Raw genomic sequence first — 27883 nt, forward strand, 5'->3', positions numbered from 1 at the left:
GTATCGTAGCCATGGACTCAGCCTTGACTGAACGGTTTTAAGGATTTGCTTATGCAATCTAATCCTTGTTTTCTGGTTCTGTCTGAGCAATCACTGCGCGTCCAGCCGTGATAATGAATTTTAGAGAACCATCTGTTGGGATGACAATCACTTTTATCCCACCTATCCCTTGTAGGCTTTGCAAACCATTCTAATATTTATTTAATAAGCAACTATGTTCAATGTTTGTTAACACTTTTGTTTTGTATTTGCTATTTTTATTAATAGGTAGTTTTTCCATTTTCTCATATGTGTGCACTCTAAGAGCGTTAGGTTCAATTTCGACCAAGGCCTTCAATGCAGTAGATGGTTGACCCCTCCAGTTAATAATCCTTAATTAACTACATCTACATTATTAAAATTCACGTTTAAGTGCCTGACAGAGAGTTTTTCTAAGAACCAACATCCATGACTCATCCACGTGGCCCAAATATTTCTTATTATTCGATCCTTGTGCGACAGATCTTTTTCCATGTCTGAGTTCATAGAGAGCAATCTGTCTCTCAGTCGGTCCAGCCGAGACATTATTAAAATGACCCTATTGAGGTTAGTTAGAGTCGGCAGCTTGCAGCTGGATTAATGAAAAATATAGAGAACCTAAGATGGTGATTTTAATGCTTCAGGTGTCTACACAGACCGTCCCAAATTGACTGCAACACGCAGAACATTCATACAACCATGTGAAACTGTCACAAAAGTCCTTCTTTGGGATTTTGTTCAACTTACGATTCTCATTCGCACCTTCTACATCCACATCTACATTTATACTCCGCAAGCCACCCAACTGTGTGTGTCGGAGGGCACTTTACGTGCCACTGTCATTACCTCCCTTTCCTGTTCCAGTCGCGTATGGTTCGCGGGAAGAACGACAGCCGGAAAGCCTCCGTGCGCGCTCGAATATCTCTAATTTTACATTCGTGATCTCCTCGCGAGGTATACGTAGGCGGAAGCAATATATTCGATGCCTCATCCAGAAACGCACCCTCACGAAATCTGGACAGCAAGCTACACCGCGATGCAGAGTGCCTCTCTTGCAGAGTCTACCACTTCAGTTTGCTAAACATCTCCGTAACACTATCACGCTTACCAAATAACCCTGTGACGAAACCCGCCGCTCTTCTTTGGATCTTCTCTATCTCCTCTGTCAACCCAACCTCGTACGGATCCCACACTGGTGAGCATTACTCAAGCATAGGGCGAACGAGCGTTTTGTTGGCCACCTCCTTTGTTGATGGACTTCATTTTCTAAGGACTCTCCCAATGAATCTCAACCTCGCACCCGCCTTACCAACAATTAATTTTATATGATCATTCCACTTCAAATCGTTCCGTACGCATACTCCCAGATATTTTACAGAAGTAACCGCTACCAGTGTTTGTTCCGCTATCATATAATCATACAATAAAGGATCCTTGTTTTGTATGTATTCGCAATACATAACATTTGTCTATGTTAAGGGTCACTTGCCACTCCCTGCACCAAGTGCCTATCCGCTGCAGATATTCCTGCATTTGGCTGCAATTAACTAATGCTGCAACTTCTCTGTATACTACAGCATCATCCGCGAAAAGCCGCATGGAACTTCCGACACTATCTACTAGGTCATTTATATATATTGTGAAAAGCAATGGTCCCATAGCACTCCCCTGTGGCACGCCAGAGGTTACTTTAACGTCTGTAGAAGTCTCTCCATTGCGACCAACATGCTGTGTTCTGTTTGCTAAAAACTCTTCAATCCAGCCACACAGCTGGTCTGATATTCCGTAGGCTCTTACTTTTTTCATCAGGAGACAGTGCGGAACTGTATCGAACGCCTTCCGGAAGTCAAGGAAAATGGCATCTACCTGGGAGCCTGTATCTAATATTTTCTGGGTCTCATGAACAAATAAAGCGAGTTGGGTCTCACACGTTCGCTGTTTCCGGAATCCATGTTGATTCCTACAGAGTAGATTCTGGATTTCCAGAAACGACATGATACGCGAGCAAAAAACATGTTCTAAAATTCTACAACAGATCGATGTCAGTGATATAGTTCTATAGTTTTGCGCATCTGCTCGACGACCCTTCTTGAAAACTGGAACCAGCTGTACTCTTTCCCAATCATTTGGAACCATCCGTTCCTCTAGAGACTTGCGGTACACTGCTGTTAGAAGGGGGCCAAGTTCCTTCGTGTACTCTGTGTAGAATCGAACTGGTATCCCGTCAGGTCCAGTGGACTTTCCTCTGTTGAGTGATTCCAGTTGCTTTTCTATTCCGTGGACACTTATTTCGATGTCAGCCATTTTTTCGTTCGTGCGAGGATTTCGAGAAGGAACTGCAGTGCTGTCTTCCTCTGTGAAACAGCTTTGGAAAAAAGGTGTTTGGTATTTCAGCTTTACGCTTGACATCCTCTGTTTCAATGCCATTATCATCCCAGAGTGTCTGGATATGCTGTTTCGATCCACTTACTGATTCAACGTAAGACCAGAACTTCCTTGGATTTTCTGTCAAGTCGATACATAGATTTTACTTTCGAATTCACTGAACGCTTCACACATAGCCCTCCTTCTTCGGTCTTGGTGAACCATCAGAGACACATTCTGCATTTTGTCGTTTTGTGATACGTTCATATTGATAACACCAAATCTCGTTATCCATGATGATTTATTCCAGAGAAGAAATATCTGCGCTTTTCATTTCTGTCAAGTCGCAATACACGTCCACAGGTTTGTTTGTTTTTTTTTTATTTTTTTTTTTTTATTCTCAAGTCAAGCTGTGTAGGATGAACATTGCACACATTCCTGATTGTAGTGTGTCGCATAGTTCTGGCTTATTAATTTTTTATTTCGCGATCAGGTAGCAACATGTATCTTATATACTAGACTGTGCAACACGATTAAATGCTCAGTTTTTTGAAACACCGTAACTGTCTCCCATTGCGACGCGTAAGTTCGAAATTTAGCTCAAAGATGCATATAACCTTCCTGTGTAATGGTACAATAGCGGGGCGTCCTGTGACGTCACCCTCGGGCTCGGTGACGCTACTGACAGCAAGGTGTCGGCACATTCGGAAAAAGGACAGAGCTCAGAAGTTCAAGTGGAGTGCAAAGTGAGTTAATAATGGTTCACCACAATTCTGCCCAACGCTACACGATGGGAAAGTCGTTACAGTCGCTCTTGCTCATATTTCATCCCTTCTTACAGTACGTCGCTCAGCGTTTAAATCATGGAGTTTTCTTATGAGCGGCCGAAGAAAACATTCCAGACACACCGCCGTTCAGACCAAAACCTCCAGATATCAGTCAGATCTGTACCAAACGCTGTACGTCAATACATTATTAACCAAAACTCCGATGTACACTCATGCTCATGAATTAAGAATAATCCTGATACATGGTGAAACAACGCTCTGGTGGGCGGTTTGCGGGTTTAAATCACCTCGGGGTATGATAATGCGGTGCATTTGACCTGCGTTCGTCGCACGGTGGCGCTGGCAGCAGTCCACATACGCAGAGGTGTATTGGTGCATGTCAGAGTACGGTGCAGCGAGTGAGTGTGCAGACGTTTTCAGACGTTCAAATGGTGACAGTGTGTTGAAAATGGCTCAAAGAACACATACTGATGACATTATGAGGCGTAAAATACTAGCGCTAATGGAGGCTGGTCAAACACAGCAGGTCGTAGCACAGGCCCTCTGTGTGCCACAAAGTGTGATCTCAAGATTATGGCAACGACTCCAGCAGACAGGAAACGTGTCCAGGCGCTACAGTACGGGATGTCCACAGTGTACAACATCACAAGAAGACTAATATCTCACCATCGGTGCCCGCAGACGGCCACGGAGTACTGCAGGCCCCTGGAACAGTTGTCTCCAGACACATAGTCTACAGACGACTGAACAGCCATGGTTCGCCTGCAAACCTGCAAGGTGCATTCCACTGACCCCAAGTCACAGGAGAGCCCGTAAAGCCTGGTGTCAAGAACACAGTACATGGTCATTGGAACATTGGTCCCAGGTTATGTTCACGAACGAGTCCCAGTATAGTCTGAACAGTGATTCTCGCCCGGTTTTCATCTGGCATGAACGCTGAAGCAGATACCAATCCCTTAATGTCCTTGAAATGGACCTGTATGGAGGTTGTGGTTTGATGGTATGGGGTGGGATTATGATTGGTGCACGTACACCCCTGCATGTCTTTGACAGAGGAACTGTAACAGGTCAGGTGTATTGGGACGTCATTTTGCACCAGTATGTCCGCCTTTTCAGGGGTGCAGTGGGTCCCACCTTCCTCCAGATTGATGGTAACGCACGGCCCCACCGAGCGGCCATCGTGGAGGAGTACCTTGAAACAGAAGATATCAGACGAATGGAGTGGCCTGCCTGTTCTCCAGACCTAAGCCCCATCGAGCACGTCTGGGATGCTCTCGGTCGACGTATCGCTGCACGTCTTCAAACCCCTAGGAGCTCCGACAGGCACTGGTGCAAGAATGGGAGGCTATACCCCTGCACCTGCTCGACCACCTCATCCAGAGTATGCCAAACCGTTATGCGGCCTGTGTATATGTGCGTGGTGATCATATCCCATATTGATGTCGGGGTACATGCGCAGGAAACAGTGGCGTTTTGTAGCACATGTCTTTCGGGACGATTTTCTCAACTTATCACGAATACCGTGGACTTAAAGATCTGTGTCGTTTATGTTCCCTTTGTGCCTATGGCACGACATTCTGCAATTATCCTTAATTTATGATCATGAGTGTAGTTCGTACTATTGTGCTGTCGTCCAGTAGAACGGGCGTAAACGTTAATTGATTGCAACACTAGAACTACGGAGCACAAGAAAAGCGTAACTGTGAGTTACATACATGCACAGCTCCCGTGGGGAAGTTGGTCGAGAGTTGGATCGTTGCATAAAGTGTCTTGAGTTCCAATCCTAATTATCACTTTTTTTTTTACTGTATTATGCATGAAACTGCGAACTGCGGAAAAGCCTTTTACATGCCAGGAAAATGTTCTCCCATATAACAGTTTCACACGTAAACAGTTAAAATAAATTGTCACTAGTGGGGTTTGAATGCGGGACGTGTGGGACCTCACACAGTAGCAACCCACCGATAAGAGATTTACAAAACTCTCACTCATACAACGGTATATTCTGTTGGACGACGGCACATAGCGCGAACTAAATCGGAGTTTCGGTTGATACTCTATCGATAAAGAAAGCTTTGTACCGATCTGATTGACATGTGGAGGTTTGGATGTCAGAATCGGCACGAAAAGGCTTCAGGGGGTTTCAAAAGCGGTGTCAGTGAAATCACCCCTTTCCTTGGGGACGTCGATTCCCACGTGTTTCATGGTCGTAAACGACAGTTTACAGTGCGATGAGCAATAGGACGATGTTCCTTGCACTCTTTGATACCGCTGACATCTCACTGATGCTTAAATCCTAAGGACATCGTGAGCTAGTAACGCCATTAAATGTGTTCTCACCTGTTTGAATGCAGTGCGACTGCAATTTTTACGCTGGTGTTTACGGTGGAACCACTAGGTACCGTTCAAATACTTACGACGAAATCTGAATGTGATGCAAAGCAGCAAGTGGTTCTTATGATTTTACAATCCTCCTGTTTCACGCCATTCTGTGGTGTGATCACGGAAGTGTGGGATATTCACACATATGTGAGCGAAATGGAAAAGAGTCTCTCTAAGACCCCCTAGTTTGGCAAAACCCTCAGTGCCCCACTCACCTCGACATTTATTTAGAATTATAAAAATGTGCCTTTGCAGAGAAAACTTCAAAGTAGCCCTAGCCGCCTGCAGGTCGCTAATAACTTGGCACTTTCAATGCCAGATGCCTCCCTGTAGGAGTCAAGGACTACTTCGCCGATTTTCTCTGTAAATCCACATTTTTACAATTCTCAATAAATGGGGGTGGGTGCCACCACAGGATTTTGCCCGACTGGAGGGTCTTACAGGCAGCCTTTCCCGTTTCATTCACACATATGTCAATGTCGCATTCCTCTGTGATCATGCAACAGGAGGACGTGAAGCAGGAGTCCTGAAAACGCATAAGAACCCTTTGCTGCTTCGGAACACATTCAGATTTTGTTGAATGGTTTTGAAAGACCTCTAGTGTTTCCACCATGTACACCAGAGCAAACATTGTGGTCACACTGCACTGCAAAGAGTTAAGATCACATTTAACGTGTTTGCTAACCCACACAACATTGTATAATTAAATGTTTCCCTGAGACATTTAAGTCTCTTTTTATTATCTACGATAATCATCGAAGCAGACGAAATGAATTACAATTTGTGCTGCAGCCATGACTCGAACCCGCGTCTTCTTGAACAAATTAGGTAGTTTGTGAAGTTAAGTTGACTTCGCTGTGGTGGTGTAATGGTTAGCATTTTTGTCTAGCAAGCAAGAAGACTTGGGTTCGAGTCCCGGCTGCAGCACAAATTTTAATTCAATTCGTCTGCTTCGATGATTATCGTAGATAATAAAAAGAGACTTAAATGTCTCAGGGAAACATTTAATTATGCGATCTATAAGATCACCAGTGGTACAAGGACATCCCATTACGTCCAATGCTCGGGTGCTTGCCAATATCGGAGAGCCCTGGCAGTAGTGACAATATGTAAGGGAAAAATGAATTTAAGTTTGTGTTGGGGAGGGCACTCACCTTAGGTTGTTCGAACAGGAATGTTGACCATTGTACTGCGGTGGTGTAATGGTTAGCGTTTCTGTTTAGCAAGGAAGAAGTCCCGGGTTCGAGATTCAGCTGCAGTACAAATTTTAATTCATTTCGTCTGCTTCGATGATTACCACACAACATCGTTGGTTAAAGCGTCAGAGAAATGTCAGCGGTAACAAAGATCGTCAAGAACGTCTTCCTGTTGCTTATCAGTTATCACACTGAAATTTGTGGTTTACGACCAAGAAATGTGTGGGAAGCAACGTCCCAAGGATAGGGGTGGTTTCACTGACCCGCGTTTATGCTGCACCCTGAGGCCTTTCCGTGTCGAACCTGAGCTGCGGTGTGTTTGAAATTTTTTCCTCGGCCACTCATAAGAAAACCTTACGGTTTCAACGCTGGGCGTCAAAACAAAGGTGAAACGTGACACGTCCACAGTAGCGTTGGGCAGAATTATGATGAAATGTGATGGCAATGTGACATCTTTAACCAACTTCACACTTCACATTAACTTCTGAGCTCTGGCCTTTTTTCGCATATATCGATACGTTGCTGTTTGTAGCGTCCTCGAGCCAGATGGTGACGTCGCAGGGCGCCACCGTTGCAGAGGACGGGCGTAGGCACATTTGAGCCAAATTTCAAACTTACGTGTCGCAATGGAAGGCAAAAAATGAAATGATCGTGTGGTATTGTTGGCCGGGAGGCCCCGTGCGGGGAAGATCGGCCGCCGAGTGCAAGTCTTATTTCAGTCGACGCCACATTGAGCGACTTGCGTGCCGGTGATGAGGACAACACAACACCCAGTCCACAAGCGGAGAAAATGTCCAACCCGTTCGTGAATCGAACCCGGGCTCGCTGCATAGGAGGCAAGCACGTTACCACAAGGCTAAGCAGGCGGACAACTCAAAGCACCTATGGGGTTTCACAAGATACATCCTTTAATTCTGTTGCGCAGTGTGTTTTTCGTCTTTTCTTTTTATGGTATCTTTTCTTCTTGTACCAGTTTTGAAGATTTTCCACATGGTAAGCTTTTATTGTGTGTGTGTGTGTGTGTGTGTGTGTGTGTGTGTTGGTTGGTTGACTGACTTGGGGGAGTGGAGCAAACAGAGAGGTCATCGATCTCATCGGATAAGGAAAGGATGGGGAAGGAAGTCGGCCGTGCTCTTTCAAAGGAACCGTACAGGGATTTACCTGAAGTGATTTAGGGAAATCACGGAAAACCTAAATCAAGATGGCCGGGTGCGGTTTTCAAACGTCGTCCTCCCGAATGCGAGCCCAATGTGCTAACCACTGCGCCGTGTGTGTGTGGGGGGGGGGGGGTTGTGTTTTCTAGAAGGTAAGTCTCATAAAATATTTTTTTTTTGTGCTAACGTCATTTAAGACTGTACTTCACTTTAACCACATTCTTCTCGCCAGAGCTCAGTATGAACGCTAAAGACCTCGATGTCGTGCATCCAGACAATTCTATCATTCATTCATTCACCTATTTAAAGTGGAGGACGAGGGCTATGCAACACGTCTGCACGTTGTGTTGCAATATTACTGTGGCCGCGCGGGGTAGCCGTGCGGTCTTGGGCGTCTTGCCACGGTTCGCGCGGCTTCCCCCGTCGGAGGTTCGAGTCCCTTGGCCGTGGGTGTGTGGTGTGTGTTGTCCTTCACGTAAGTTAGATTAAATAGTGTGTAAGCGCAGGGACCGATGACCTCAGCAGTTTGGTCCATAGAACTTACCACTAATTTCCAATATTACTGTGCTTCACTAACAAAATTCTATTCGCTACGAAGAACAGAACAAATTAATCATTGTCCAACACGATGCAACAACAGACTTCGGAGCCCGCGGTTTACATGACACGGGAAACATGTCGTTCTTTTTAGAAAGAGGCGTATTTAGGAAAGACAGTCCGTATAAGTGACGGATATTTGGTGCTCAAGTTAAACAAACGTCTTGTAATGCTGTGTTTCAGGGCTGGAACTAACTGACGTGAGATACCGGACTACAGTGAACCGCTATGCATCATGCAGCATGGCCACTGGAATGATGGCGACCGGTTTGGTGGCATGGGTTATGCCTGACTGGACCTACTGTCTGTCGTTCGCTACTGGCAGCTGCCTTGCATTGCTGCTTTTTTTCAGGTAAGCACACGAAGTATAGTAAATCTTACTCGTAAGTTGCGTAAATTGTCCAGGATTTCTCGCGATACTAAAAAAAATTCGAACCTATTAGTGACCACGTCACAAATTTGCTCATAATACGAAGACAATAAGTTGCAAATGTCTGCAAAAGGTAGCATATCATTCTGCACCAACAGATTGTACACTGAAGCGCCAATGTCCGCCGCTCGTGGTCTCGCGGTGGCGTTCTCGCTTCCCGAGCACGGGGTCCCGGGTTCGATTCCCGGCGGGGTCAGGGATTTTCACCTGCCTCGAGATGATTGGGTGTTTGTGTTGTCCTCATCATTTCATCATCATCCAGGAAAGTGGCGAAATTGGACTGAGCAAAGGTTGGGAAATTGTACGGGCGCTGATAACCACGCAGTTGAGCGCCCCACAAACCAAACATCATCATCATCACTGAAGCGCCAAAGGAACTGGTATAGGCATACGTAATCAAATACAGAGATATGCAAACAGGCGAACACGGCGCTGCTGTCGGCAGCGGCCAATATAAGACAACAAGCGTCTGGAGCAGTTGTTCGACCGGTTACTGCTGTTACAATGGCAGGTTATCAAGATTTAAATGAGTTTGAACGTGGTGTTATAGTCGGCGCACGAGCGAAGGGACACAGCATCTCCGAGGTAGCGATAAAGTGCGGATTTTCCCGTACGACTATTTCACGAGCGTACCGTGAATATCAGGAATCCGGTAAAACATCAAATCTCCAACATCGCTGCGGCCGGAAAAAGATCGTTCAAGAACGGGACCAACGATGTCTGAAGAGAATCATTCAACGTGACAGAAGTGCAACCCTTCCGCAAATTGCTGCAGATTTCAGTGCTGGGCCATCAACAAGTATCAGCGTGCGAACTATTCAACGAGCTTCATCGATATGGGCTTTCGGAACCGAAGGTCCCCCCGTGTACCCTTGATGACTGTACGACACCAAGCTTTACGCTTCGCCTGGGCCCGTCAACACTGACATTAGACTGCTGGTGACTGGAAACATGTTGCTTGGTCGGACGAGTCTCCTTTCAAATTGTCTCGAGCGGATGGATGCGTACTGGCATGGAGACAACCTCATGAATCGATGGACTCTCCATGTCAGCAGGAGACTGTTCAAGCTGGTGGAAGTTCTGTAATGATGTGGGACGTGTGCAGTTGGAGTGATATGGGACCCCTGATACATCTAGATACGACTCTGGCAGGTAACACGTTCGTAAGCATCATGTCTGATCACCTGCATCCATTCATGTCCATTGTGCATTCCGGCAGATTTGCGCGATTCCAGCAGGTCAGTACCACACCCCACACGTCCAAGACTGCTACAGAGTGGCGCGAGAACACTCTACTGAGTTTAAACACTTCCGCTGGCCACCAAACTCCCCAGACATGAATATTATTGAGCATATCTGGGATGCCTAACAACGTGCTATTCAGAGGACATCTCCACACGCTCGTACTCTCACAGATTTACGGACAGCCTTGCAGGATTCAGGGTGTCAATTCCTTCCAGCACTACTACAGACATTAGTCGAGTCCACTCCACGTGGTGCTGTGCTGCGGGGCCTCTGCATGCTCGCGGGGGCCGTACACGATATTAGGCAGGTGTACCAGTTTCTTTGCCTCTTCAGTGTAATTTACGAACGATAACATGCAACTTGAGATTGTCTGCGGAAAGACGACTACGTTGAGTAACACCGTCTTTTAAATACGAATGCATGGTTTTGTGACGAGATGTACTGATAAAATCCTTTCGAGTTTGCATCAAGTGGTTTTAAAATCCACGAGCTTTCTGCCGCGTCCTCCTCGGCCATCGACAGAAAGTCATCACTTGACAAAGGCCGAGGGGTAGGCGGCCGGAAGTTCGTGGATTTTCAAACCACGAGAGAATTTTATCAACATCTGTTATGTTGTTGTTGTTGTTATTATTGTGGTCTTCATTTCTGAGACTGGTTTGATGCAGCTCTCCATCTATCCTGTGCAAGCTTCTTCATCTCCCAATACCTACTGCAACCTACATCCTTCTGAATCTGCTTAGTGTATTCATCTCTTGGTCTCCCTCTACGATTTTTACCCTCCACGCTGCTCTCCAATGCTAAATTTGTGATCCCTTGATGCCTCAGAATATGTCCTACCAGCCGGTCCCTCCTTCTTGTCATGTTGTGCCACAAACTCCTCTTCTCCCCAATTCTATTCAATACCTCCTCATTAGTTATGTGATCTACCCATCTAATCTTCAGCACTATTCTGTAGCACCACATTTCGAAAGCTTCTATTCTCTTCTTGTCCAAACTATTTGTCGTCTATGTTTCACTTCCATACATGGCTACACTCCATACAAATACTTTCAGAACCGACTTCCTGACATTTAAATCTATACTCGATGTTAAGAAATTTCTCTTCTTCAGAAGCGCTTGCCTTGCCATTTCCAGTATACATTTTATATCCTCTCTACTTCGACCATCATAAGTTATTTTGCTACCCAAATAGCAAAACTCCTTTACTACTTTAAGTGTCTCATTTCCTAATCTAATCCCCTCAGCATCACCCGACTTAATTCGACTACATTCCATTATCCTCGTTTTGCTTTTGTTGATGTTCACCTTATATCCTCGTTTCAAGACACTGTCCATTCCGTTCAACTGCTCTTCCAAGTCCTTTGCTGTGTCTGACAGAATTACAATTTCATCGACGAACCTCATAGTTTTTATTTCTTCTCCATGGATTTTAATACCTACTCTGAATTTTTCTTTTGTTTCCTTTTACTGCTCGCTCAATATACAGATTGAATAACATCTGGGAGAGGCTACAATCCTGTCTCACTCCCTTCCCAACCACTGCTTCCCTTTCATGCCCCTAGATGCTTATAGCTGCCATCTGCTTTCTGTATAAATTGTAAATAGCCTTTCGCTCCCTGTATTTTACCGCTGCCACCTTTAGAATTTGAAACAGAGTATTCCAGTCAACATTGTCAAACGCTTTCTTTAAGTCTACAAATGCTAGAAACGTAGGTTTGCCTTTCCTTAATATATTTTCTAAGATCGGTCGTAATGTCAGTATTGCCTCACGTGTTCCAATATTTCTACGGAATCCAAACTGATCTTCCCCGAGGTCGGTTGTGTTGTACGTCTGAAAGTCCAGAACTCTGCGATGGAAGCTGCCCCAGTCTTGATCCCCCGGTCTGAAGACTGGAACAGTGGGCAAGTGGTGCACTGCAGGTGCTGCCCGCTGTGTTAGTTCCTCCGGTTTGACTGTCACGTGGCTTCTTGTAGTTCGTCTTGCTCAACCAGATGCATCAGCATCAGTTGCCACAATTTCAAGAGTTATGTGTGCATAGCGGCACTTCATACTGCAAGCAAAATCCAGTCGGCGCTCTAACTAGAATCTTTGTCACCATGCAAAATTCGACACTGTAGTTGGGACTACCCTGATTTACTCAGCACAGTGAAATAGCAGTCACAGTACAACAAGTGAACAAGTTTACAACATGCCCATGCACTCCACTAGAGCCTAAAATAGAACAACACAGTTTAACCAGGCTATAATGACAAGATACACTGAAGAGCCAAAGAAACAGGTACACCTGCCTAATATCGTGTAGCGCCCCCGCGAGCACGTAGAAGTGCTGCCAACACGACGTGGCATAGACTCGACTAATGTCTGAAATAGTGCTGGAGGGAATTGATACCACGAATCCTGCAGGGCTGTCCATAAATCCGTAAGAGAACTATGGGGTGGAGATCTCTTCTGAACAGCACGTTGCAAGGCATCCCACATATGCTCAATAATGTTCATGTCTGGGGAGTCTGGTGGCCAGCAGAAGTGCTAAAACTCAGCAGAGTGTTCCTGGAGCCACTCTGTAGCATTTCTGGACGTGTAGGGCTTCGCATTGTCTTGCTGGAATTACCCAAGTCTGTCGGAATGAACAATGGACATGAATGGATGCACGTGATCAGACATAATGTTTACGTACGTGTCACCTGTCGGAGTCGTATCTAGACGTATCAGGGGTCCCATATCTCTCCAACTGCACACGCCCCACAACATTACAGAGCCTCCACCAGCTTGAACAGTCCCCTGCTGACACGCAGGGTCCATGGATTCATGAGGTTTTCTCCATATCCGTACGTGTCCATCAGCTCGATACAATTTGAAACGAGACTCATCCGACCAGGCAACACGTTTCCAGTCATCAATAGTCCAATGTCGGTGCTGACGGGCTCAGGCAAGGCGTAAACCTTTGTGTCGTGCAGTCATCAAGAGTACACGAGTGGTCCTTCGGCTCCGAAAGCCCATATCGATAAAGTTTCGTTGAATTTTTCGCACGCTCACACTTGTTGACGGCCCAGTATCGAAATTTGCAGCAATTTTCGGAAGGGTTGCACTGCTATCACGTTGAACGGTTCTCTTTAGTCGTCGTTGGTCCCGTTCTTGCACGGTCTTTTTCCAGCCGCAGCGATGACTGAGATTTGATGTTTTACCGGATTCCTGATATTCACAGTACACTCGTGAAATGATCGTACGGGAAAATCCCTACTTATTCGCTACCTCGGAGATGGCGTGTCCTTTGCTCGTGGGCCAACTACAACGCCACTTTCAATCTCCGTATTTGAATACGCATGCCTGTACCTGTTTCTTTTGTGCTTCACTGCAGTTTCAACGTCGGCTGCGAACATACAGCTTAGTGAAATAACTTCCAGAACACCATGTTTGTCTATACTTTAACAGTGAACGCTCACAGCCAGAAGGTACAGTGTGGTGCAAACGCGTGAAGCAAACACGAAAACATGCCACGGAAACGCACACGTGCTTCCCACAGCCAACTGAGCGGCTCAAATTTTAGGCCTTCCGAGTGGCGGGATGGTCCATTTGGAGAATTGCCACGCAAATTGGACGTGTTGCGTCAATTGTGCTGGTATCAGTGGTCGCGTGAACATTCTCACACTCATAGACGAGGTCCTGCACTTCCATGCAGCACATACACCCGCCACGACTGTCGTATTTGTAATGGCAGCATTGATAGATCTTATAGCTACCATAACAGAGACAAGAGGGTTTGTGAGACCACACCTGTCAACACTGTTGCGAACCGGTGATTAGCAGTAGGACTACCTCGCGTCCGTCGGAAGTTGTAATTTAATATATTATTTATTGGTAATGTTTATTTTTGCCGACTTACGTGGTGGGCCTTAATCAAAATATTTCCTTTTTAACAATATTAATCTTAAATTATTTGTTACGTTAATGAATGTTAGACTCGCTGAATCTTAAAACATGAGTATATAAGTTGAACAATGGAATAAACTTTTCATATTAATTTCCTCGGCTAGTCAGTTCACTTTAAAGCAAAAAATCTTTAGTTATTAATTACAATTGTGGCCCACACACGTGCGAGAGTATTTTTTCTTACCTCCGTTAACCATTTGCATTGTAGTCGGAGTCCTGGCTCTGGCTCTCGGCTGTTGTACTGAAAATAAGAATCTTAAAGCTACGTATTTTCTGCAGCGTCGGGCGGCTGTGGAGAAAAATGTACATTATGTTAATAGCGGGCGAGTTTTTCGCTTCCGCTAAATTTTATAAGTTAATATCGCCACGTAATGGCGTCGTTGGCTGCATCGGGCGCTGCAATTGTTGTACTGTAAATTACTTGAATGCAGGTTAATTTAAGGAAGGCGGACATGAAATCGAAATCACCTCTTACAAATTAAAAGTGAACAATAATATTTAATCAAATATTATCTGCTTAATTAGTACAAATATGCTTACATTGGCCAGCACTCGCAAGATGTCAGTCTACTCGCAACCAAGACAAGAGAAGAAGTGAAGACGACTAAAAAATTAACAAAAGAGCGTATCTTGTCGTCTCTTTGGATCATTTTGTTATATTTCTTTGCCCTCGAAACTTACACAGAGAAATTATTATTTTACGGGCACATGAGAAAAATGTATATGATTCAATTTTTAAATGTCTCTTCTTTATAAATACTGTTTTTTTAGTCTTTTCGTATTATTTCACTGGGGACGCTATAACGTCCGCCAGATCGTCGTATTTGTAATGGCAGCATTGGTAGATCTTATAGCTACCATAGCACTGATAAGAGGGTTTGTGAGCCCAGACCTGTCAACACTGTTGCGGACCGGTGATTAGCAGTAGGATTACGAGCTGGCACACCTCTAGCCCGTCTTCCACTGGTGCTACAGAATCAAAGTGCATGGCTTTACTGGTGTCGTCAAAGAATCTCTTGGGAGACGAAACGGCGCGCTGTGGTCTTGAGCGATGAAAGCAGATTCTGTCTGCAACCAAGTTACGGTTGTTTGCGCGTACGATGTAGACCTAGTAAACGCTGTCCCGCAGAATGGATTCGTACGAGACACACGGGGCTCCACCTCAGGCCTTATGGTCTGGGATACGTTAAGCTACACTTCTCGTTCGCCTGTGTTCTTTCTGGAGGGGACGCTAACAAGCGCTCCGTACGTGTAGAATGTTGTCAGATCCGTTCGTTTGCGTTCTTGGGAAAGGAAAGTAATGTGTCGTTCCAACAGGACAATGCTCGCTCAGACACTGTCTGTGAAACTCAAAGTGCTCTCCAAGGCCTGCAGCAACTTCTGTGGACTCCAATGGAGCACGTATGTATTTATGATAGGACGGGTAGTCACTAGTGCAACTCGTGAACCAACAACTCTTACAGATCTACGTGAACAGGTGGAGCAGGCTTGCCATAACGTATGCCATGACAGTATTCGACATCTGTACTATCCATCGGATGCTAGAGTCAGCGCCTGCATTGCCGCATTGCCGTCCATGGAGGCTACACCACGTACTAATGTGTGTGTGTTTCAGCATGGGTCGATCCTAGTACCTCAGGACCGCTTGTGCTGTTGATCTGTTGCAACAATAAACCTTAATGGAACTGTAAACCTCTAAAAGGGTGTACTACTTTTTTTCCTGGTAGTACACTATTGGCCATTAAAATTGCTACACCAAGAAGAAATTCAGATAATAAACGGATATTCATTGGACAAATATATCATACTAGAACTGACATGTGATTGCATTTTCACGCAACTTGGGAACATAGATCCTGAGGAATCAGTACCCAGAACAACCACCTCTGGTCGTAATAACGGCCTTCATACGCCTGGGCATTGATTCAAATAGAGCTTGGATGGCGTGTACACGTACAGCTGCCCATGCAGCTTCAACACGATACCACAGTTCATCAAGAGTAGTAGTGACTGGCGTATCGTGACGAGCCAGTTGCTCGGCTACGACTGACCAGACATTTTCAGTTGGTGAGAGATCTGGAGAATGTGCTGGCCAGGGCAGCAGTCGAACATTTTCTGTATCCAGAAAGGCCCGTACAGGACCTGCAACATGCGGTCGTGCATCACCCTGCTGAAATGTAGGGCTGCGCAGGGATCGAATGAAGGGTAGAGCCACGGATCGTAACACATCTGAAATGTAACGTCCACTGTTCAAAGTGCCGTCAATGCGAACAAGAGGTGACCGAGACGTGTAACCAATGGCACCCCATACCATCACGCCGGGTGATACGCCAGTATGGCGACGACGAATACACGCTTCAAATGTGCGTTCACCACGATGTCGCCAAACACGGATGCGACCATCATGATGCTGTAAAGAGAACCTGGATTCATCCGAAAAAATGACGTTTTGCCATTCGTGCACCCAGGTTCGTCGTTGAGTGCACCATCGCAGGCGCTCCTGTCTGTGATGAAGCGTCAAGGGTAACCGCAGCCATGGTCTCCGAGCTGATAGTCCATGCTGCTGAAAACGTCGTCGAACTGTTCGTGCAGATGGTTGTTGTCCTGCAAACGTCCCCATCTGTTGACTCAGGGATCGAGACGTGCCTGCACGATCCGTTACAGCCATGCGGATAAGATGCCTGTCATCTCGACTGCTAGTGATACGAGGCCGTTGGGATCCAGCACGGCGTTCCGTATTACTCTCCTGAACCCACCGATTCCATATTCTGCTAACAGTCATTGGATCTCGACCAACGCGAGCAGCAATGTCGCGATACGATAAACCTCAATCGCGATAGGCTACAATCCGACCTTTATCAAAGTAGGAAACGTGATGGTCCGCATTTCTCCTGCTTACACGAGGCATTACAACAACGTTTTACCAGGCAACGCCGGTCAGCTGCTGTTTGTGTATGAGGAATCGGTTGGAAACTTTCCTCGCCGGCTGTTGTGGTCAAGTGATTCTAGGCGCTTCAGTCCGGAACCGCGCGACTGCTACGGTCGCAGGCTCGAATCCTGCCTCGGGCATGGATGTGTGTGATGTCCTTAGGTTAGTTTGGTTTAGTTAGTTCTGAGTTCTAGGGGACTGATGACCTCAGATGTTAAGTCCCATAGTGCTCAGAGCCATTTTTTGAAAGTTTCCTCATGTCAGCACATTGTAGGTGTCGCCACCGGCGCCAACCTTGTGTGAATGCTCTGAAAAGCTAATCATTTGAATATCGCAGCATCTTCCTCCTGTCGGTTAAATTTCGCGTATGTAGCACGTCATCTTCTTGGTGTAGCAATTTTAATGGCCAATAGTGTAGTAGTCTGAATCTCCTTCTCGTGTTCCACATTTAGGTTTTTATTGTGGTTTTGTAGACAGTTTAAAAAAATTTCCTGATTTTTTTTTTTAAATGAGACGGCTGATTTCCTTTTCTAGCCTACTCCTAGCCTAGTTTGTGCTTTTACGCTAGTGACCTCTTTGTCCATGTGACGTTAACACCTAACTTATCATCCTGTATCTGCTTCCTTCAAAAAAATTGTTCAAATGGCTCTAAGCACTATGAGATTTAACATCTGAGGTCATCAGTCCCCTAGACTTAGAACTACTTAAACCTAAATAACATAACGTCAGCACACACATCCATGCCCGAATAAGGGCTCGAACCTGCGACCGTAGCAGCCCCGTGGTTCCGGAATGAAGCGCCTAGAACCGCTCGGTGACAGCGACCGGCTACTTCCTTCAAGATTACGTAGAATGCTTCGCAGTACATACCCTACACCGCCTATGGACAAACAAAGACAAGATAATGTTAACATGACAAATGAACACTTAGAGCGCTACCACTACCTAATTAGTTTTATCTGTGAGTGCAAAGCAGCTTATGACAACAGTATTAGTGTCCTGACAACATTCTCCTTTGTATGAAAACTGACCGAGGAATAAACATTACCGCCATGTCACTATTTTTTAATGAAATATGAGGCAGTGAGCTAATTTTCATAGTGCAACGAAACAATAAAGGGTCATTTAATATTAAGTAAAGAAGATAAACTGCAACCAAGATTTTCAACTGTCCTGAGACAACTTAACAGTATAATTTCACTTCTGCTTGCAACATTACACGTGCCAGGCCACTGTAACTGCTCGCGGTATCTTTTAACATATATCGAAAGAAAAACGATTCATTTCAAAGCAAAGTGTCGAGTCTTCTCTGCTGCAGCATATGTCTTGAAGTTCACTGCAACTCACATTCAGGTTATTTAACTGAAAATTGTACTTGAAATCAGAAAATAATGTAACTACTGAAGACAGTTTCTAGAAATATCAATTCTGTTGATGGCAATACATTTCAATTGTCCTGCATTCGTACATGGTGCTTGAGAGAATAAATTTTAAATCAGCACGTGTGCGATTAAGCATTTGTAAGGCTGAAAATAATTTATGAGAGATGTGATTGTATATTCAGTTATTATTCAGAACACGGTCACAGCAGCTCATGAATAATATATGCAAATCTCCTCTAATGGACCACATGTCTGTACAGTACCACATAGTTACAAAGACAGAAGAAAACCCATTAGCTTTCTAAATCCTGTAATGTTATTTAGAGGGAGGGAAAGTAACATGAAAGACGAGTCATAAGTTCAGGGATTCAACGAACAGTAGATGCTCAACTTCACATATTCAAACATAGACGCAAACTAGACACAGAACTGAAGCAAGATCCGTACCCAAAGACTGGAAACTTCCACAGGTCAGCCCAGTATTCAACAAAGGCAATAGGAGTAATACGGTAAAGTGCAGGCCTATATCATTAACGTCGATATGTAGCAGTATTTTGTAACATACACCGTGTTCGAACATTATGAATAATTATCTCGAGGATGACTGTCTATTGACACATAGTTAAACGTTGTTCTTGTGAAACACAACTAGCTCTTTACTCGAACGAAGTCTTGAGTGCTATCGACAAAGGATTTCAAACTTATTTCGTGTTTCTACATTTCCAGAAGACCTTTGACACTGTACCTCACAAGCGGCTTGTAATCAAATTGCGTGCTTATGGACCATCGTCAGAAGTATCCGAACACCAGCCAGGAGAGCTCAGTGGTTTGCAGCGTGAAACCTGAACTAGTTATTGGATTTCACCTGAGGAGTCTCTCTCCCCACATCCGCCACTGCTGGCGGCTCACCACCAGGCAACGCCGGTCAACTGCTGTTTGTGTATGAGAAATCTGTTGGGAACTTTCCTCGTGTCAGCATGTGTAGGTGTCGCCACTGGCGCCAATCTTGTGTGAATGCTCTGAAAAGCTAGTCATTTGCTTATCACAGCATCTTCTTCCTGTCGGTTAAATTTCGCGTCTGTAGCACGTGATCTTCGTGGTGTAGCAATTTTAATGGCCAGTAGTGTAGTTACACAGCAACTGGAGCGTATTGTGACGAGCCAGTTGCTCGGCCACCATTGACCACACGTTTTCAATTGGTGAGAGATCTGGAGACCGTGCTGGCCAACTGCGCAACTACGCTACGCGCTGTTAACAGCCAACTGCCCAACACTACAATAGCGAATGTTACAACAATGCTAACCAGCCACAGACTGCACACAGCACAGCCAGTGATTTTCATACAGAGCGCTACGTGGCGTTACCAATATAAAAACCAAAACAGCCTACTTACAATTTAAATTAGAGTATGTCAATTTTCATGATATTTAAGAACGAATGTGGAAAAGAGAAACGTCTCCACTATCATGGGCGTTGTCATGCAGTCTTGAACATAAACACACGTCAGGGTGGGCAGCCAGTGCAATAAGTGTCAGCCGACTGCTAACGAGGCAGTAAACTAAACGGCATATTGTCTGCCTATCTGCACAAGCTGTCAAAGCCGTCGATGCTGAATTTTAAAGAGAAAATATTCTTTTTAGCTTGAAATACACTCCTGGAAATGGAAAAAAGAACACATACTTGCTCCGGACACTGCGAGAGGGCTGTACAAGCAATGATCACACGCACGGCACAGCGGACACACCAGGAACCGTGTGTTGGCCGTCGAATGGCGCTAGCTGCGCAGCATTTGTGCACCGCCGCCGTCAGTGTCAGCCAGTTTGCCGTGGCATACGGAGCTCCATCGCAGTCTTTAACACTGGTAGCATGCCGCGACAGCGTGGACGTGAGCCGTATGAGCAGTTGACGGACTTTGAGCGAGGGCGTATAGTGGGCATGCGGGAGGCCGGGTGGACGTACCGCCGAATTGCTCAACACGTGGGGCGTGAGGTCTCCACAGTACATCGATGTTGTCGCCAGTGGTCGGCGGAAGGTGCACGTGCCCGTCGACCTGGGACCGGACCGCAGCGACGCACGGATGCACGCCAAGACCGTAGGATCCTACGCAGTGCCGTAGGGGACCGCACCGCCACTTCCCAGCAAATTAGGGACACTGTTACTCCTGGGGTATCGGCGAGGACCATTCGCAACCGTCTCCATGAAACTGGGCTACGGTCCCGCACACCGTTAGGCCGTCTTCCGCTCACGCCCCAACATCGTGCAGCCCGCCTCCAGTGGTGTCGCGACAGGCGTGAATGGAGGGACGAATGGAGACGTGTCGTCTTCAGCGATGAGAGTCGCTTCTGCCTTGGTGCCAATGATGGTCGTATGCGTGTTTGGCGCCGTGCAGGTGAGCGCCACAATCAGGACTGCATACGACCGAGGCACACAGGGCCAACACCCGACATCATGGTGTGGGGAGCGATCTCCTACACTGGCCGTACACCACTGGTGATCGTCGAGGGGACACTGAATAGTGCACGGTACATCCAAACCGTCATCGAACCCATCGTTCTACCATTCCTAGACCGGCAAGGGAACTTGCTGTTCCAATAGGACAATGCACGTCCGCATGCATCCCGTGCCACCCAACGTGCTCTAGAAGGTGTAAGTCAACTACCCTGGCCAGCAAGATCTCCGGATCTGTCCCCCATTGAGCATGTTTGGGACTGGATGAAGCGTCGTCTCACGCGGTCTGCACGTCCAGCACGAACGCTGGTCCAACTGAGGCGCCAGGTGGAAATGGCATGGCAAGCCGTTCCACAGGACTACATCCAGCATCTCTACGATCGTCTCCATGGGAGAATAGCAGCCTGCATTGCTGCGAAAGGTGGATATACACTGTACTAGTGCCGACATTGTGCATGCTCTGTTGCCTGTGTCTATGTGCCTGTGGTTCTGTCAGTGTGATCATGTAATGTATCTGACCCCAGGAATGTGTCAATAAAGTTTCCCCTTCCTGGGACAATGAATTCACGGTGTTCTTATTTCAATTTCCAGGAGTGTATACGAGGGTTCAAATGGTGCAAATGGCTCTGAGCACTATGCGACTTATCTTCTGAGGTCATCAGTCGCCTAGAACTTACAACTAATTAAACCTAACTAACCTAAGGACATAGCGCCTAGAACCGCACGGCCACTCCAGCCGGCAATATACGAGGGCCGTTCAGTAAGTAATCCAGCACTTTTTTTTTCTCGGCTCATTTCGGTTGAAAAAAATGTCGAGTTTGTGGGACACCGTGGAATATTCCCGATTTAGTCCCTGTAGTGTCGTGAAGCTCTGATACGCTATCCATAGCCTTCAAAATGGCGCCTGCAACGGGGTTTGCTGTTCTGCCGGAAAACCACAGTATCGAAGATATTCATAGGCGTTTGCACAATGTATGGGGACACCTGGCAGTGAACAAAAGCGAGGAGAGTCGTTGGGCGACGCGTCTGTCCTCACCGCAACAAGATTGCATAAACCTGTTCGATTTTCCGCTGTGACTCCCGCAATTTGGAACATCCGGACACTCACATGCGAGGTGATAGACGGCTCACAATCAAACAACTCGCTGCTCAACTGGACGTCTCGTTTGCTAGTGCTGACACACTCGTCTGCAGTTGGTGTACATCCGACCGCCGTGTCATCCTCAGCTAAGGATGCGGATAGGAGGGGCGTGTTGTCAGCACACCGTTCTCCCGGTCGTTACAATGGCTTTCTTTGACTGGAGCCGCTACTATTCGATCGAGTAGCTCCTCAATTGGCATCACGAGGCTGAGTGCACCCAGAAAAATGGCAACAGCGCATGGCGGCCCGGATGGTCACCCATCCAAGTGCCGGCCAAGCCCGATAGCGCTTATCTTCGGTGATCTGACCCCCTAATATAAGACCATAAACAGCAACGAAGGACCATCTGTGCGGAGTTTCATGCGTGTTGAAGGCTGATTGTGACAATTCTTTTGTCGAAAATGGTCAAAGGTCATTAAACACTTGTTCATCACTTCGACCCGGTAACAAATCTGTAATCCATGGAGTGGCATCACATCATCTCCCCTCCGAAAAAAACAGTTCAAACCCGCACCCTCAGCAGTTAAAGTCATGACGACTGTCATTTGGGATTCTAAAGGGGTTATTCTGTTTGATGTCCTCCCTCCTGGTGCAACGATCAACTCTGAAGTGTGTTGTTCAACCCCCAGTACATTGAAGAAACTATTTCAACGTGTTCGTCGCCACAAAAATGCGAACGAATTTCTCCTTCTCCATGAAAACATAAGGCCACACACAAGTCTGCACACGCGAGAGGGCCTTACGAAACTTCATTGGACTGTTCTTACTCGTCCGCTCTACAGCCTGGAACTCGTACCTTCCGACTCGTATCTTCCGATGTCCATCTGTTCGACCAGATGAAGGATGCACTCCGCGGGAAACAGTACGTGGATGGTGGGGTCGTTACTGATGCAGCCAGACGTTGGCACCGATGGCGACCACTAGAGTGGTACCATGCAGGCATACAGACCTCCCAGTAAGCTGCATAAGGAACTTCCCAAATAGGTGGCATCGCAAAGATTACAACATATTTGGCAGCTGTAGACTTTGGAACATGATGGGGATACAGTAGGGACGAAAAACAAGAAACTCGACTTACCAAAAAGGAGCACTGTGTGTTCTCCAGTTTCAACTTCGACAAAAACGTTTCACGTATTAACGAATTTATTGTCCTTACAGCATCTGGATCTTTATTAAGAGCTGTGAATCGTTCTGACGTCACTCCTATGTGGCTGAAGTAGCTTCTGAAGTAATGTACCAAAATTTAGTAGCTGGACGCTGTAGCTCACATCTTTTGTTTATCCAGTCATGAATTCAAACATGCATGTGCTTCTCTTTTGCACTGATTTTAAGCAGACAAGCTTCAACACGACCACCATCGATGTAATAGTCAAAACTAACACTTCAGAGACAAAAATGGTTCTTCTACCCATAAAATGAAGAAACTGAAATGCACACTGATAATGCGCACACAACCATGCAACACTGATTTCAAAAAACGAGTTTCACAACTAGGTCTCAACCTAAACGACACTTTAATGACACGCCAGTGACAGTAGATCCCTTCGGAAGTGTTTTCCTGTCAAAGTTGCTGTTGGAGGTCCACATGTAAACACGTGGTGTTCAGTCGTGGGCCCTCAGCACAGTGTCCTTGTACGCATCGCAGCAGTGAGCGCCCATCATCTGTACACAGTGTGAACGCGAACCACACCGACAAGATCCAAAGGTTGTTCAGGGATACGAAGTGTGGCTATAAAATAATGGGACTATTGCTTTAAACATTTTGTTTCGGCTGCGCGGGATAGCCGCGCGGTTTGAGGCGTCACGGTCCGCGCGGTTCCCCTCGTCGGAGGTTCGAGTCCTCCCTCGGGCATGTGTATGTGTGTGTGACGTCCTTAGCGTAAGTTAGTTTAAGTTAGATTAAGTACTGTGTAAGCTTAGGGACCAATGACCTCAGCAATTTGGTCCCATAAGATCTTACCACAAATTTCCAAAATTTGTTTCGAAAACATAGTATATGTAGTTTTCTGTCACCCTCAATATACTCCCCTCCTTTATCCCTACATCTCTCCGCGCAAATTTCCCTTTGATGAAAACAATGCTGGAAGTCTGCCTGTATGAGGTCCTTGATGACGCATACTACTTTTCCTTTCACTGCTTCAACGGAATGGACTCTTGTTCCTTTTAATCCAGATTTGACCTTGGTGAATAGATAAAAGTCACGTGGTGCTAGGACAGGCGAATAAGGTGGCTGGTCTAATACTGGGCTCCTGCACTTCACTAGGAACCTCTTAACAGACAGTGCGGGGTGTGCCAGTGCATTGTCTTGATGCAGAACCTATTACTAGTTCTTTCACTATTCGGGTCGTTGAATACGAACTTGAAGGTAGTAATGTCGATTAAAACTTTTTGATTAAGACTTTGACTTTCTTTCTTTCTTTCGCTTACGCCATAGTCCCACAGCAGTCACATGGTCCTCGTGGTTACAACGGATTTGGCAATGTTAGTGTGAGGGACGACCGGATGCCCTTCCTGCCGCTACCCCGTACCCCCCAGGACGGAATCAGTGTACCCCAACTGTGTGCGTCGAGTGTAAATCGTGAAACAGAGCGGACGAGTTTCAAATGTCTGCGACGCGTGTAAATGAGGCGGAACGTGGAGAGCAGCCCGGTATTCACGTAGTGGAATGTGGGAAACCGCCTAAAAACCACATCCAGGCTGGCCGGCACACCGGCCTTCGTCGTTAATCCGCCGGGCGGATTCGATCCGGGGCCGGCGCGCCTACCCAAGTCCAGGAAGCAGCACGTTAGTTCTATCTGCCACCCTGGCGGGCTACTTTCAGGAAACCACTGAAGATACACAATTCCTTGAATATAAAAAAAAAGCAATTTCATCCCTTTGAATCTTTTTTTGCTCATTCGAGCTTTTTCGTTTTGATCAATCTGGGTCCTTCCGATGCATGGATCGTAAGTGAAAAAAAAAAAAAAAAAGAAGAAGATACGTCATATGTATCACTCTTGCTGAGACATTAGGATCATTTTCAGTAGTATTTAAAGTGTCAGTACAAACATTTTCGCGAACTTCTTTTTGCTCGATTGTGAGAATTTTCGGCACCAGTTCCGCACACACTTTTCGCATATTGAACCGGTTACGTAAAATTTGACTCACACATTCTTTGTCAATTCCTACAGTTTCAGAAATCTATCGAATACTCAACCGACGGTCAGATAGAATCAGATTACCTACTTTTCGATATTTTCATCCGTTTTTGATGCTGAATGGTGTCCCGGGCGTGTTTCATCTTCAACGTCCTGTCGGCCATCTTGGAAACGCTTTATACCACTCAGAAACTCGCGTACGTGATAAATAGTCTTCATCATACACTTCTTTTAGTAAAAGACAGATGGCAGTAGAGTTTTTTTCAAATTTCAAAAAATGGTTCAAATGGCTCTGAGCACTATGGGACTTAACTTCTGAGGTCATCAGTCCCCTAGAACTTAGAACTACTTAAACCTAACTAACCTAAGGACATCACACACATCCATGCCCGAGGCAGGATTCGAACCTGCGACCGTAGCGGTCACGCGGTTCCAGACTGTAGCGCCTAGAACCGCTCGGCCACTCTGGCCGGCTTCAAATTTCATGTGAAACTTCATGACAATTCCTTGTTCTGTTATTACACTTATAATTTTTTCAGCAAAACAAAATGACAGCTATTACACAAGTGAAGGCTTTGGCCACACTGATTTGTCTACATATACTAGAGGTGTCGCATTGGACTGAGGAGCTTTCACACTTGACAGCAGTTGCTCTTTCATCTTCAGCGCATGCGTATTTACTCTGTGACAACATGTCACGTTGTTTTATAGCCACACCTCTTATTTCCAGAGTATTTTAATGCAACGTACTCGTGGTATCCTGCGGTTCGCTACAGAGTGACTGCGCTTAGTTTAATAATTATCCCTCTTTGTATCTGCATTGCAAATATCAGCGCAACCGCACTAATCTCGACAGCTCAAGTAGTGCATCGTCTTTGAGAACAAAACTTAGGCCATTCATTCAAGGTACGTGCTGCTAAAAACAGTACTACCCATTTTTCTCTTAACCCTTGAACTTCTTCACTGTACTACTCGATACTGTAGTACAGTTCGGAGTACGAGTAATTGACGGAAAGTCGAGGAATAAAACAGAAGTGCATCTGACGTTCCCCAACAAAGTGTTATAGGTTATCTACTGCTCGTGATCTATATAAACGACTTAGGAGACAATCTGAGTGACCCTCTTAGATTTTTTGCCGGTTATACTGTCATTTATTATCTTTTAAAGTCATCAGATGAGCAAAACCAATTGCAAAATAATTCAGACAAGATATCTGTATGATGCGAAAAGCGACAACTGCCTCCAAATGATGAAAAGTGTGATGAAGTCGTCCACATGAAATCTGCTAAATTTCGGTTACACGATAAATCATATAAATCTGAATGCTATACATACAGTAAATTTCTTAGGGAGTACGATTACGAATAACTTAAACTAGAACGGGATCACATAGGTAATATTGTGGATAAAGCAGACCAAAGACTGCAATTTATTGACAGAACACTTCGAGAACGCAATTGGGGTGGTAATCATTAAAACAAAGAGTTCTTCATTGCGGCAAATCTTCTCATAAAATTTTAATTACGTACATCAAAAAAAGTTTTGCATTGATGCATGCCTGTTTTCGTCGTGGCATACTATCAACAAGTTCATCAAGGCACTGATGGTTCAGATTGACCCACTCCTCAACGGCGATTCGGCTTGGATGCCTTCGAGTGGTTGGTGGGTCACGTCGTCCATAAACAGCCCAGGCATCTATCCCAGGCATGTTCGAAGAGTTCATGTCTGGAGAACATGCTGGCCACTCTTCTAGTCGAGCGATGTCGCTATCCTGAAGGAAATCATTCACAAGATGTGCACGATGGGGGCGCGAATTGTCGTCCGTGAAGACGAATGCCTCACCAATATACTGCCGATATGGTTGCACTATCGGTCGTAGGATGGCATTCGCGTATCGTACAGCCGTTACGGGGCCTTCCATGACCACGGCCCTACATAATGTCACCCCAAAACAAAAGGGAACCTCCGCCTTGCTCCACTCGCTAGACAGTGTGTCTAAGGTGTTCAGACTGACCGGGTTGTTCCAAACACGTCTCCGACGATTGTCTGGTTGAAGTCATATGCGACACTCATCGGTGAAGAGAACGTGATGCCAATCCTGAGCGGTCCATTCAGCATGTTGTTGGGTCCATCTGTACAGCGCTCCATGGTTTTGTGGGTGCATAGATTGACCTCGCCATGGGCGTCGGGAGTGAAGTTACGCACAGTTAGAGTCGTAACACGACATCCTGTGCCTGCACGAAAAGCGTTATTCAACATGGTGGCGTTGCTGTCAGGGTTCCTCCGAGCCACAATCTGTAGGTAGCGGTCATCCAATGTAGAAGTAGCCCTTGGGTGGCCTGAGCGAGGCATGTCATCGACAGTTCCTGTCTCTCTGTATCTCCTCCATGTCCTAACAACATCACTTTGGTTCACTCCGGGACGCCTGGACACTTCCCTTGCTGAGAGCGGTATTGACCGTCTAGGCATGGTTGAACTACAGACAACACGAGCCGTGTACCTCCTTCCTGGTGGAATGACTGGAACTGATCGGCTGTCTGACCCCCTCCGTCATAGGTGCTGCTCATGCATGGTTGTTTACATATTTGTGCGGGTTTAGTGACATCTCTGAACAGTCAAAGGGACTGTCTACGTGGTACAATATCCACAGTCAACGTCTACCTTCAGGAGTTCTGGGAATCGGGCTGATACAAAACGTTTTTTGATGTGTGTACCAACTTTCTTCTCCGATTGCGAAAATATT

General features: G+C 45.9%; 1 protein-coding gene and 1 non-coding gene across 2 annotated transcripts in view; both read left to right on the forward strand.

Moving 5' to 3' along the window:
* The window catches only part of LOC126176446 (steroid transmembrane transporter SLC22A24-like), a 115654-nt gene that overhangs the window by 45405 nt on the left and 42366 nt on the right, over positions 1–27883 (forward strand). Inside the window, exon 5 of the mRNA XM_049923602.1 lies at positions 8683–8851. Within this exon, the coding sequence (XP_049779559.1) occupies positions 8683–8851 (169 nt within the window). The remainder of the gene's footprint in view (positions 1–8682; positions 8852–27883) is intronic.
* Positions 6407–6479, forward strand: Trnaa-agc (transfer RNA alanine (anticodon AGC)). The gene has a single exon. It is a non-coding gene; the product is annotated as a tRNA-Ala (tRNA).

The sequence above is a fragment of the Schistocerca cancellata genome, chromosome 3, assembly GCF_023864275.1.
Source record: "Schistocerca cancellata isolate TAMUIC-IGC-003103 chromosome 3, iqSchCanc2.1, whole genome shotgun sequence".
NCBI lineage: Eukaryota > Metazoa > Arthropoda > Insecta > Orthoptera > Acrididae > Schistocerca > Schistocerca cancellata.